Genomic DNA, 14,384 nt, shown 5'->3' on the forward strand with positions numbered 1-14,384 from the left:
GTCTGAGGAGTGATGGCTGCATTTCTTGTAGGCTGACTAGTTTAAGGGTGGGGGTGATTAATGACAACACAATATCTGAAAGGCATTTACGTAAGGCTGGGAAATGACACAATAATGTGTTTTTTGTTTAAAATGAATAAAACCTGAGAATACCTCTGCGATTACTTCCTGCTTTCGAAACCACTCATGGACAACTTCTCTGAGAAGCTGCAGCTCTTCAAAAGTCTGCTCCTCCTCAACCCGCTCCAGCTCACTCTAGATGAAAAAGTCCAGGGAAATGTTCTCAGAAGAATATAATCTTGAAAGATCAGTAGAGTACAAATTAACTGCCTTCCTATCCATGCACTTGGACAGACAACAAGAGTGAATCTAAGAAGATAATGAGGTTAATGTGTTTTAGCTGGAAACAAATCCAACAATTTCACACACTTTTCATGCCATCACTGTTCAGCTAAGCAGGATTGTATACAAAAATATCTTTCTTATCTATAGAAAATGGTACAGATGTGGGCAACAGGAGTATCTGTTAAGGGATCTAGCCATCATTCAAAAATACTCAACACTGTGTACTTTTGGCAGTTTTTATTAGTAATAGATTTTTTCTTTTCATATTAGCAACATGTTATACTGAATGCTTATTATTCATCTTGTCTTTCTCTTACTGAAGTACCTCTTCCTGAGGACTCAGTGGAACTCCTTTGAGTCTTCTGAAGTAGAGGCTGGTGTAGGTTAGGGAGTCCCGGGCGCGCTGCAGGGCAAAGTCCCAACTGCCTCGCCGCCGTTGCTCGTTTATGTCACTCAGGTTGGCTTGGATGGCAAACATCCACCACTGTCGGCAGCTGCATGATTTCAAAGGTTTATTAAACAACAACCCGAGTATTAAAATACAGTACAGCATGTTATCAAGTCTACTGGTAAAGGAAAAAACAGACATTATTTTGACCCGTAGCAGAGCGGGGAGAATGTGACTGAACACTTGGGTTACTGACTGTTCTGAGCAGCGGGGTTACGGTAGCTGAACTCAGGAGAGACTTTAGAGTGTGGAAAACTAATCCGAGGAAATAAAGAGGAAATTCCATGGCCAAATGGTAAATGGCCTGCATTTGTATAGTGCTTTTCTAGTCCCTGAGGACCCCAAAGCGCTTCACACTACATTCAGTCATTCACACACACATTCACACACTGGCGATGGCAAGCTACATTGTAGCCACAGCTGCCCTGGGGCGCACTGACAGAGGCGAGGCTGCCGGACACTGGCGCCACCGGGCCCTCTGACCACCACCAGTAGGCAAACATGGGGTTAGTATCTTGCCCAAGGATATTTGGCATGCAGCCAGGAGGCAGCCTGGGATCGAACCACCGACCTTCTGATTAGTGGCTGACCTGCTCTGCCACCTGAGCTACAGCCACCCAAATAGTTTCAGGTCTGAGCAGCAGAGCTGAGGAGAGGCAGCTGCAGACTGAGGCGGAGCAGAGTGGATGCTGGATCAGAGGCTGGAAGTTTGGTGTGTTTGTGTGTCTGCATGTAGCTACGGGCCAGGCAGATACACAGTAAACCACAGGTGGAGAAAAGAACTTGTAGGCATTTGTGTGCTGTGGGGGCAAATTTGATTTGAGTGTACACCTTCAAGATATACCTTCAAATCAAGCTATCAAGAATCACATCTATGTTTTATCATCGAACAAAGTGTCCTTCACCAAAGAAGCAAAACATGAAAGAAAGGGACAACGTGACCAGCATAGGGATAAAGTAATCCGATTACAAAGGTTCATGTTTTTGTCATAAAAAACTAATTTCACCTCCTGATTTCCTATTCGCAAATATCAACTTTTTAAGAGAAAGTAATAGTTTATAACTCAAAAGCTAAAATGTCTTTGGTTACAGTCGCTAGTGTTATGGAGTTCAATCAAGAGAGGTAAGAAAACGGAATTCAGTTGACTGCAGTCTGCAATCTACTGACATCCAGCAGTGAGATCTTCCACACTGTACCTTTAAGTGTGAACTTACTTTCCTGAAATAGGTACTTTTGGTCTCCACTTTCTGTAAAACATCTCCCTTTCCCTGCGATCCAGCTCTTTAAGGAAGGCCATGATCTGCTGGTACTGCACCTAAGAGGCAAGACACACAGACAACAAACATCATCCAAAATTCTAGCCTTGGTCTGTGAAAGCTCTAGATTAGGTTCAGTTCCTAAGGATACAAGGAATGCTTCAATGGAAAATCCATACATCCATTTTCTACTGGTGATCAGGGGTCAGATTGTGGGGCAAGTAGCCTGAGCAGAGAAGCCCAGACTTCCCTCACCTAGTCCACCTCTTCCAGCTCATCCAGTGGGACACTGAGACGTACCCAAGCCAGCCAAGAAATGCATTCTCTCCAGTGAGTCCTGGGTCTGCCCTGGGGCCTCCTCCCTGTAGGACACCTAGGAGCCGTCTAGTAGGTATCCTAGTCAGACCCCCCCTGAACTACCTCAACTGGCTCATTTCGAGGTGAAGGAGCAGCGGCTCTTGTCTAAGGAAGAACCCAGCTACCCAGAAACTCATTTCTGCCGCTTGTATCCATGATCTCATTGGTCACTACTCATAGCTTGGCGCCACAGGTGAGGAATGCAGATTGACCAGTAGCTCAGCTCTTTTATGCTCAGCTGTTTCCTCACCAGAACAGATCTGTACAGCCCCAATCCATCTGTCAATCTCACGCTTTGCTCTCTCTTCACTAGCGAACAAGACCCCGATACCTCCTTCACCTGGGGTTCTAACTTTTCCTTGATCCTTTTCCAGCTGAGAGCCATGGTTTCAGACTTAAGAGGTGCTGATTCTCATTTCCACCACTTCAAGCTCAGCCTCAAATCACTCCGCTAAAAGCTGGAGGTCACTACCTGGCCATGCCTAGATTTTCTGTATATAAAAACTATGAAAAATCAGTGACAAAGGGTAGCTCTAGATGATCCCCTTAGTTCGAGCACATCCTCTGGTCCCTCTTCTGAAACAGGGGAACCACCTACCCAGTATGCCAATCCAGAGGTATCGCTCAAGACAACGTTGCAGAAACGTGTCAGCCAGGACAGCCCTACAACATCCAGAGCCTTCAGGAACTTTTAGGGCAAATCTTATCCATCCCAGGAGCCCACTGTACAGTTGTTTACCTACATCAGTTATCTCAGCCCCAGTTATGGGCAGACACTGCTTCAATCATACATCCCCACAGCATGACTGTGGGATTATGGAGATCCTCAAATTATTCCTTGGGGATATGAAACCCTCACATATATAATTTTACGAAAACAGTTGTCACTGTTTAAAAAAAGAGGGCATTAGGTTTTCATACAGACCTGTGAAAGGCGTAAAGACATAGACTCCAGCTGAACCTGGCCTTCGATTCGTGGGGTGTGTCGGGACCTCAAAGGCTCCTTGGAGGTGTTTCTTCGGAGCAGCACAGAGGCACACACCGGCTCAAAGATGTACTGATGCTCACGGCTTTGCATACACTGGCTCATAGCATCCTGTTAGTTAGAAAAACAATTAGCCTACTCATATGGGGTATCTCTTTTGAGAAAATTTTACTTTTGATCTATCTTTGTATAATCACAGATCAGAATCCAAGAGGATTTCTAACTGGTGGACTATAAAAAGAGGGGTGGCAAAGTAAAAGAAAATCATGAACCCTTGATCCTCACAGTATAACAATCAGGTGGACCTGTGATGCTGTGGGCATCATCTGGGTCCCTAGAGGACTATGGTCATCAGAATAAACGTCTTTTGAATGTGTTGTAATGCTATGGAAATTATAGTTATTTGATACAACCCAAACACGTTTCATCATCATCAAAACAGCAAAAGAGTGAATGTATTTTGGAAGATTGTTGTTCATTCTATCAGCGTTTTAGTGAACTGAATTTTAAAGACAAGCCATCCAGGTGGTCTTCAGAACTGAGCTGTAATACTCCAGTGATTTGCCACCAAGTTCACCTTATGACTGACCTGGATCTGGTTAATGGGCAGCTTTCCCAGCATTTCACACTCAGTGTCCCAGTAGACACTGAAGTCTTCGATCTCCAACTGCTTTTGTCTGAAGAGCTTCTGGACCTGCAAAAGAAAACCACCACTAACCTCAAATCCAAAGACCAAACCAAGTCCTTAATCAATAAAAGGAGCAGTTTACCCTCTAACCTCTTTTGTAAATGTGATGCACATCTGATATTAACTGACTGATTGACTGATGTCATTTTAGGGCATGTCTCAGGGTTAGCTGACAGATTAACAGACTGATGGCTCTTAATGGAAGTGTTTGATAATGCTTCTAATTTTCCACAGAAAAAAATGAATAGGCACACAGAATCTCTTTTTGTGATACTCTGCTGCTCATCAGTAATACTTAATACTTAAATAGTTAACAGTATTTAGTGCTTTCAAGGGAAATTTTGCATTAATGTAACACAGCATTAAGGAGGATGACTTGTGATTAGGCATCTGCACGTCTAGTTGACTAGCCGACTAATTGTCAGTGTTGTCACTGGTCGGTAACTAGGGGTGGGGGAAAAAATCGATACTGTGTAGTATCATGATATTTTGTTTGCTAATAATGTATCGATACAGGGACAGCAGAAATCGGTATTTTGTTACACAAAAGGTTCTTGTGCTCTGACTTCAGAGCATGTTGATCCTTTTTCTGAGCAAGAATCCTGACATTCCTTCACTGTCCAAATGTGTTTAACTTATTTTTGGCAGCAATAAACATGACTGTTTACTTATTTTAATTTAAGACATGTTTTATTTTAATTACGTTTAAAACTTTTTTATTTAATGTAAAATTATATTTTGTTTTAATTTACTTTCAAATTCTTCAGTTGCTGAATGGGCTGCATAGTTTTCATAAATTGCATAGTTCAGAATAGCTATAATTGTACCAGATGGTTGCATTCAGTTAAGTTGGACTAGACTGTAATACAAACCGTTCAGTTTGTCAACAATAAAACTGACTGAAATGAGAGAAAGACTGAGTGCGAGACTTTGATATCAGATAAAATGAATATTGATAAAGTTTACCTTTATGTACAGAATCTGAATATCGCAAAATATTTTTAAAAAATTGCAATAATATCGTATCGTGCGTTAAGTATTGTGATAATATCGTATCGTGGGATGTATGGTGATTCCCACCTCTATCGGTAACAGACATAATAGTCTTTTAATCTAATAGTTCAAATTTGAATTGATGCCCAATGCCGGTAAGTTATTGTCCTAAATATTAGGCAGACATCTGCCACGAGATGGCACACTGTTGTTGAAAAATGGCGTAAATCTGTTAATCTAGGCCTGTTGTTTTTGCTAACCCTATCAGACTGAGATCACGGATATACCCGGAAATTAACTTTCTCCAAAAGGTGGGTTAGGAGTTCAATCATTCAGCAGGGTTTCAGAGTAGAGCCACTACTCATCCTGGATCGAAATGAGACACCTAAGGCCGTCACCTCCCGGGTAAGGTGCTTCGGCCAGGTATGGCCTACCGGAAGGAGGTCCAGGGGTAGACCCAGGACAAGATGGAGAGATTACATCTATCAGCCGGCCTGCGAATAGCTCGACGTTTCCCTGGATAAGCTAGAGGAGTTGGCGAGAGAGATGTCTGGGCTTTCCTGCTGCCATGCGGCCCGACTTCAGATAAGCGGAAGAAAATAGTTGGATGATTTATTGATTTATTATTTTAGATTTTAACCTACATGGAAGTGGTTGTCATGAATTTTCAAACCGCATGAATCATAATGCACGGCATAATGCTCCACTCTTTTCAGTTGCAATTTAATTGATCACATTTTAGTAATACCAAGTGATATCTTTTATAGTAACATGTTGGTTTATTTTAATTGTTTTTCGTCTGCTACTTAACGGTGCAAAACCTCATGTCGTGCATTATCAACATTACGCTGTGTGTAATGTTGCCACCAACATGATTTATTATTAAGAATGTCCTTAATAGTTTAAAATGCCTTTGTTATTAGTTTTTGACATTTTCCATTAAACGGTTCTCAGATGTAACTGAGTATATATAATAATGCAGTAATATCTTAGTGTTTCTTAGTTTCAGACTAGTCACCAGGAACATCCCTGTGTAATGACTGCCCATTTCATGAAAGAGGCTGAGAATGATCAGAACAAGAATAGATGACATATTAATCCACATCAGTTAAACTTTCTAATACAAATATATATGTTTACACTATAAGCTAAAGACCCTACAATAATACAGAGAAAACCCCAACTATGGGGTGATAACCTTCTATGAAAAAGCACTTGGTGACAGTGGGAAGGAGAAACTTCCTTTTATCAGGAAGAAACCTCCACCAGAACCAGGCTCAGACAAAGGCAGCCATCTGTCATGACTGGTTGGGGTGAGTTGGTTATGGTGCTGTAGGAAGATGAGAAGAACGTCTTATGGTAATGTTTTTTTGTTGTTCTTGTTTTCAGACAAACACAGGTAATTTCCTTCTTGTCTTTTCAATTTCCTTAGTTCTCATTCATTGCTACAGCTGCTGTTTGTAACCGCAAAATGTCATGATGGCTGCCAGTCCAAACTGAGAGTAGCAATAGTATGAGATGCAATAAGTTTACAGGTCTGGGCTAAGCTATAAAGTGAAAATGTCAATACATAAATCAGTATGCAATGGAAGAACTTGTTTACAATGATGCACACAGTGTTTTTGAACTGCTTTGATCAGAAAATCTTTATGTAGCAATAACTAGTCTTACAAGAAGAACAGAAAACAAATGGACTACTGTATCATCTGTTCTCATGAATATAACAAATGATTGGATTTTATGAAATCAACTAACACTTACCAATTCCCTGGAAGGGTTCTGAGCACATATATTTTTGATGCAAACACCAAAGGAAAAGTGCTTCTCTGGGTTGGAAAAGTCATCCTCAAATCGTAGATGCACATTTTGGATCTTCAGCTAGACATATAAAAAAAACATCATTTAGTCACAGTTCAATCTGTAACTCAAGGTCAGACAATGAGAACTACCTTAGTACCAAAGAGTTAAGATAACTTTTTAATGAAGCAAACCAGCTGTGTCGTTGTTCATAAATGAAGAAATTCAAAGTCTGCAGTAAATGTGACCCTGAGAGAATTGTGCCTGATGTGTGTATTCTGTGTAGTTTGTAACCCATTCATTCACATGTCAGGTGTTCTCAACAGGCCAAAATGACCCTCTGGTCACTGCCTGCTCCTTGTTCAAAAAAGATCACAAGCTGACTGCACACGCATGCACGTTTCTATTTTCAGAGACTTTTCAGGAAGATTTCTTTTAAAAGCTGCTTCATGGAAGAGAGGAGGTTATTTATTTATTTTTAACTGCTGAAGACAAAACCACCGCTGAGATCTACTGTGAGGGCAAAACATAAAATGGACCAAATTCTGTTTATCCGTTGGGCTGTTTGTAATAATTATTTATATTATTATTTGTTTTTGATATAATCTCAACTGGTATCTCATGTCTTACCTCAATATTTTCCACAATTCTGGTGACTAATGAGGCAGTCACAGAGTACCAGTACGACTCTCCTGTCTGTTCACACTCATTCTGAAAGAGCCAAAGACATACGAAAAATACATTAAAGATAACTGTGCTTAGTAGAAAAGCCAGACATCATAAAATCACTGTATGAGATAAAAGCGATTCCTGTGACTTCTGGATGGACAGACGAACAGACAACTTGTCATGTCATGAGCTCGTCTGGATATAAGACAGAAAATAATTTTATCACAATCAAAAATAATAGTTAGGTGAGATAACCTTAAATTGTTTAGGCGAGAACTGATGCAGTGGCCTGCATCTACAATTTACAACGGTGTTTTCACTGTGTGGCAAAGTTCATTAGTAACCAGACAATTAAATGGCAAGACAAACTTATTGTTACATTGTTATTTTTTATTTCCACCATTTCTGGGAAAAAAACAAAACACTTTTGATCTACTTACTTTGAATTTGTCCTCGAGAGCTTTGAGGAGGCGTTTTTTGCGTTCTCTCTCCTCGTCTATGTCCCTCTCCCTATCATACTCCTGCAACTGGGCAGGGCCAACAATCAGGTTGAGCTGGGACATGGAGATGACCCATGGGTCACTGTGAGGCCGGTAGAAAGGGATCTGGAGAGTGATCTTTCCAATGAAGCCTAGTAAAAGAAACAGAACAAGTACTTTTTAAATTCATGTCTGTTAATCATGCATTGCAAGGCTTGAAATGGCTTTTAAACTCCCTACTGAGTAATCACTCAGTAACACAAAAAGAACCTGACACATAAGGCACTGCAGTGCTGTGGAAGTTTATTTTGTTGCACTTTGTTCACCACAGCTTTTCCCACTATTTGAGAAGGTCCAACGGAAAGCCATGATTGGACGATGGAGACCAGCAATGCTGGTTAGCCTCCCCTGACACCACCGCTGAACCCACTGCTCCAACCATCCCCAGCTGAGCCAGAAACCACAACCCACCAAAGACTCCTTACAGCATTTGTGCTTATTCCACTTGACTGCAGCAACACCTTTCAAAAACAGTTGCAACAAAAATTATTCACACTGTGTTGTACAACCTCTTCTTTTACCAAAATGCTGTAATGCTTTGAAACTGAAGAGAGTAATTGCTGCAGTTTTGAATCCAAAAGGTATCCTTTGTCATATTTTTTGCCGCCACCCTTTAAAGCCTGAATCATGAAATAACTGCAAACTGGAAAAATAGAGACTTAGCGGGGCTGCATTTTGATGCTATGTCATCTTAAATCGGTCATGTGATTTGGATTTAAGATAAGATAAGATAAGATAAGATAAGATAAGATAAGATAAGATAAGATAAGATAAGATAAGATAAGATAACCTTTATTAGTCCCACACGTGGGAAATTTGTTTTGTCACAGCAGGAAGTGGACAGTGCAAAAGTTATGAGGCAAAAATTAGAATACAATAAGAATAAATACAGTACACAACTGTACAGAATAGAATAAAATAAAATACTATATACAGTAGAATAAAATAAAAGAAATATACAATAAGATAAAAATAGAATACAAATACAAATACTATATACAACTGAGTAAAAATACAACGATGACAGAAAGGATTATTGCACTTGGTATTATTGCATATGTATGGATGTGTGTGCTTGATCAGTTAAAGTCTTTATTATGGAGTCTGACAGCAGTGGGGAGGAAAGACCTGCGAAATCTCTCCGTCCCACACCGTGGGTGCCGCAGTCTCCCACTGAAGGAGCTGCTCAGTGCTGTCACAGTCTGCTGCATGGGGTGGGAGATGTTGTCCAACAGGGATGACAGCTTAGCCGCCGTTCTCCTGTCACTCACCACCTCCACTGGGTCCAGAGGGCATCCTAGAACAGAGCTGGCCCTTCGGATCACCCTGTTCAGTCTCTTCCTGTCCCCAGCAGAGATGCTGCCGCCCCAGCAGACCACACCATAAAAGATAGCAGAAGCCACAACAGAGCCACAACAATTTGTTGGCGTGTCTGTCGTCCCCAGAGGGTTAAAGGAGCTTCGCAAGTTACTAAGCATCAAGTCTATTCGAACCAGCGTCTACCATCTGCTGAGGCATTGGTGGAGCAGCTGAATAACACCTTGAAGTTCATGCTTTGTAAGTTCATTCACAGGGATGAACGCAATTAGAATCCTGGTTAGACTCTCCCTTTGAGTTACTGTTCGCTCAGAGTGTTGGATCTGGTTAAAAAAAACTGGGAGAAAAGTCCAAGCCCAGCTAAGAACGAAATTCAATACGTTCTGGACCTGAGAGCTGAACTTCACACATTGGTGAGGTTATCTCACGAAAATCCGCTCCAGGCTCAGGAATGTCAGCGCAGACAATTTTCACTCATTGCTCCCTTCATTCAGCTCAAAGTTACTCGCCAAGTGACAATGGCCCTTTGTTGTCATACAGCCAGTAGGGGATGTTCACTATGCAACGGTACGGTTGGATAGTGGGGGTGCCACACAAATATATCACCTCAACCTCCTGAAAGAATGGAGAGAGGCTAAATCACCTCTCTGGTGAGCCTGGTTAAAGAGATCGGTTGGGACTGGAAGTGCCTAATTCACCCATTCCATCCTTGCCTCATTGTGACAAGCGTATCACACAGGCCCAGACAGCAGATGTTGCTGCTGGACTGGGCTAGATGGCTTCCCGGCCGGTCAGAAGGTATGTAGCAGGGTACGGTCGGCATAACACCCCACTGTTAGAAAGGCAATGATAGAGAAAAACTTGTTTGACCTAACAGAGAAAGTCCTATCAGACAAATAGGAAAAAAATAATTTAATGCAGAGCCAAAGATATCCACTACAGCCTTAAGCATGTTAGGTAAGAATTTATGGTAAACAGTATCAATGACTGATACTGTAGAAAAAAAATCCAGAGCAGTTCCCTGCATCGAAAGCTATCAAAAGATAACTATAGACCTCCAAAAGTCGAGTACTGCTTTTGAAAATCCCACTGAAAAGGGTGAAAAACCTGCCATTTGCATAATAAAGATCTGAACTGACTTTCCAACTTTTTAAAAATAATTTCCTAACAAAGGGCAAATTCAAAATATGGCAACAATTGCCAATAGAGCATGGCATCAGGATTACGTTTCTTTAGTTCTATATGACACTACTTGGATTACAAACACAACACAAAAGGCTTCTGGTACCAAATAAATGTGGAAGGAAATATTGATACAGAGATATATTATATCCACTGCCTCTTTTGATACACTGATGCCCAAAATCAATTGTTTTATGAAAACATGTAGGCACTCTGAAAATATTCTGTAGCCAGTCTGACAAACTACTTGGTTGACTGCTGGTGATTTCACTTAGCAAATAAGTGACTAGTAGTTCTGTGTATTCATACAGATACAGATCTGTTTAAACAAAGTAGTTGTCTCTACACTATGTGCAGATATCAGTGAATGTGTTTCACCTGCTTTGACTTCGAATGGTAAGTCAAACTCTCGAAGGGCATCCTTCCTCAGAGGGAGGTTCTCTAACTCCACCGCACCTGAGGAATAACAACAAACAGATAAACACCATGTTTACTAGGGCTGCTGCACACTCCTTTAAAAGTGTCTGAATTCAGATTGACCTTGACAGTTTTTACACTGTCTTTAAATGATTTTCCAAGCACACTCCCTTTGACCACACACAGTTAACATTGAGCTGCAGATCATTAAAACAGCAGCAGATCAAACCACTATTAGTCCACCGGCATAGCAGAGGTGTGCCAATCTTCATCCCCCTGAAATAAATTTTACTTAGAACTAATATTCATAAACTGGTTAAAGTGGAGTGGCAGCCATCTAGTACAACAGACTAGGGTGAGAGGAAAATGGACAAAGACAACAAGAAGAAACACAAGCAAATATGAAAGAAGTGAAGTTACTCGCCTGTACAATTTCAGCATGTGTAATTACCTTTCAGAAGAGCAATGGAAAGTTGATCTGTATTTAGGTTGCTAACATATTTTCCTAGGTATGTGTTCAGCACCCAGGCAACAAGGCCCTCCAACATCCTGATGGCTCGGGGGTGATGAGAGCCACCCGCGGTGGGAGAAAATTGTGATGATGAAAGATTGACCCTCTTGATTGCAGGTCTTACGAGGGAGCCGTTAAATGTCTAATAAACATAGCAAACAAATTTCTTTTAACCATTTGCATAATGTTCCTACAAAATTCTAGTAAATTGCTACAAGTCAGATACAGATAGATGACAGCTTAAAGAAATCAAGCTGTAGTGGTTCAGAGATAGCACTTGTACTCTAAAATGAAACATTTTGTCTTAATGGGACTGGTTTCGTGTGGGATTTCAACTACTTGGTCAATAGGGCACACACTGAATTGTACGAGAATGAAAATTGTGTGATTCATATGCTATAACCTTCACAATCATCATACCACTACTATGGGAGATTTTTGCCTGAGGGGTCAGAAAATGCTCTCCAACACCACCATTAAAACATTAAAGTATGGTGTCTGTTGGAGCAATTATGTTTAGCCCTCCTGTAAGATCCAAGGACTGAAGCTACTCTATCAGCATGTGGTGGCTGAACACTTTACTAACACAGGTTTTCCATGAAATGCCCTTTAACGTGTCACTTGTGCAGTGCCCCACTAAGAGACCCGAAATTCGTTTCGTAATCACACATATTTATTTATAAGCAACTGCGGTGCGGTTTTGGGGGTGTAGGCTTGCTGTTCTTTAGCCAAATGTAGCAGCCAGGCTGTGATAACCTTCTCTGCAAACTGGTATCCTCACAAATCAGCGGTTTTGCAGCTGGTTTCATCACCGAAATACTCACGGCAGGCACCAGGCTAAAGCTATCCAATCACGTGTCGTCAGAAACGGCTACTATTAATGAAGCAACGACATAGTCATATATATGGGATTAGCGGCAATGTTTTGATTTATCCAGTGTTAGCACAGAAGGACTAACTGGAAATTCCTCAACTGGAAAGTCGGCAGTTAGCTATCATATGCGTGTTACAACAAACATCGGTCAAATGTTACTCTCACGGACAGCAGTGCCACTGACTCACCGCCAAAGACGACAGCTGCCTTATCGATCCATCCTTGAGTTCTTGTCAGTACCAGCCTATTGCCACTATCAGTGGGTGGCCATGTCATGTCAGAGGACTCAGGACAGGACTTTAGAAACATTTAGCGGGACAGCAACAGCAACCCAAGGTAGTCAAATATGTTCCGGCATTAAGGAAGGGGCACTAGCTAAATAAGGGAAAAAGTGAAACTGAAAGCGGACTTATTGACAAGCGTTATTCGTCAAAAGAGAGCACCCAAGTCGAGATGGCTGTAGTGACGGGTGATAGCAAGGTAGCCAGTATGCTAAATGCTAAATCTAGCATGTTACAGAGCTCACAACCCGCTAATCTAATAAGCAACTGATGGCAACACTGCTGAGCTTCTCAAAATAAAAAAAACAACAACCTGTAACTGTCGTATTTCAATGCGTTAGAGTTATGTGTCGCTACATTGTAAATAACACACTTCCGAATAATGTCGAACTTCACGTATACTTCCTGTCACATGACAAAAACAATTCTTCTCGTGTGGCGTTGATGAACCACGGGGAAAATGAATGATACTAATATCTCGTCGCAAAACTAATTTCGATAAACAAGTATTTGTTAATGATGTACAGCCAAAAAACTAATCTTCGTACAGCACACTTGTTCCCGTATTTCGTTGATATTAGCTGTCATTTAAAGTGTTGGCGTATAAAAAATGTAAATCCCGTGTGCTGTCATTAACAAAGGAAAGAGACAATAAACACAACACGAGCACTTCCGGTACTAGGTAAGTTGGCAATACTGGAGTAATACCTGAACTTCCGGTTCATATCGTAAGAAAGAAATATGCTTTATGCAACAGTCTGTGTAATCCCGTGTGCAGGAATATAAAAACATAGTTAAACACAAGCATCCGCACATGACGACGTGTTTTCACATACGAAATCGTTTCTACCTCATAACTTCCGTTTATATCTTTCAACGTAAAAGTCCTCCTGAAGGCAATAAAACAACTTGTACATTAATAATTACACGGAATCAGATAGTACTGATAAAGCACGTGTGAAGAAAAAATAAAACACAAACAAAAAAATAAATAAAGTACACAAACTGATTAATGGAGGGGTTCTGAAGCCTGTACAAGTGATTCTTGTTCGTGGCAGATACTTGAACCACCAGAAGGGACTTCCCAGGGTACCTGTCCCTCCTCTACGGAAAATATGTGAGGGCTACCTCGGTGCCCTGGATCCCATCATAGAAGAGTATGAGTTAAAGCAAGCAAAACAGATGGTGGAGACGTTTATGAAAGGAGGAGGTGTTGGAGAGGAACTGCAGAGAAACCTGGTGAGGAAAGCATGCAACACTGACAACTGGGTGAGCTCATTTACTGCCACTAAAAGAGAGATCCAAGTTGCAGTGAGCGGACATGGGGAACTGACTGATAATGAAAGAAAGTATGGAAATTCCAACTCGTGATCATGCTATAGGGAAGGAAGAAGATGGAATTACATAGGTCTGCATAAGGATTGCATATCGTGGATAGACAGGTGGGATACCCCCCGAAATAAATCGCACATCATACTTTATAGATGGCATATAGATTCGGAACTGATAACCATTCTGATTGAAAAGATGAAGTGAATCTTTATTGGCCTTATGAATTCACAATGTTGCATTAAACAGTAAAATGAAACACTGTTGCAGCAAATGTGTTGATATTAATCCAAAAGAGAACTTGTTTTTTGTTAATTGCAAGTGGGGGTTTGAGGGATGCAAGTGAAATTTATATAAGTCTGTTTTTCTGCTCACTGTGCTCCAGGTGCTGCCAT

At 41.1% G+C, this 14,384-nt stretch overlaps 1 protein-coding gene across 3 annotated transcripts in view; it reads right to left on the reverse strand.

The window, feature by feature from the left end:
- The window catches only part of vps13d (vacuolar protein sorting 13 homolog D), a 77,583-nt gene extending 63,487 nt beyond the window's left edge, over window positions 1–14,096 (reverse strand). For 2 of the 3 annotated variants that reach the window (XM_026154742.2, XM_026154741.2), the window contains exons 1-11: window positions 12,568–14,096; window positions 11,446–11,647; window positions 10,956–11,033; window positions 7,980–8,170; window positions 7,501–7,581; window positions 6,835–6,951; window positions 3,982–4,086; window positions 3,333–3,503; window positions 2,009–2,109; window positions 671–839; window positions 154–255 (exon numbers count right to left, since the gene is read on the reverse strand). In XM_026154742.2, coding sequence (XP_026010527.2) covers window positions 154–255; window positions 671–839; window positions 2,009–2,109; window positions 3,333–3,503; window positions 3,982–4,086; window positions 6,835–6,951; window positions 7,501–7,581; window positions 7,980–8,170; window positions 10,956–11,033; window positions 11,446–11,542 — 1,212 coding nt within the window. In that variant the 5' untranslated portion in view covers window positions 11,543–11,647; window positions 12,568–14,096. The remainder of the gene's footprint in view (window positions 1–153; window positions 256–670; window positions 840–2,008; window positions 2,110–3,332; window positions 3,504–3,981; window positions 4,087–6,834; window positions 6,952–7,500; window positions 7,582–7,979; window positions 8,171–10,955; window positions 11,034–11,445; window positions 11,648–12,567) is intronic. The other variant, XM_026154743.2, reaches the window with a different exon arrangement.
- Window positions 14,097–14,384: the final 288 nt, after the last annotated feature.

This window comes from Astatotilapia calliptera, chromosome 20 (genome assembly GCF_964374335.1).
Source record: "Astatotilapia calliptera chromosome 20, fAstCal68.1, whole genome shotgun sequence".
In the NCBI taxonomy this organism is placed as follows: domain Eukaryota; kingdom Metazoa; phylum Chordata; class Actinopteri; order Cichliformes; family Cichlidae; genus Astatotilapia; species Astatotilapia calliptera.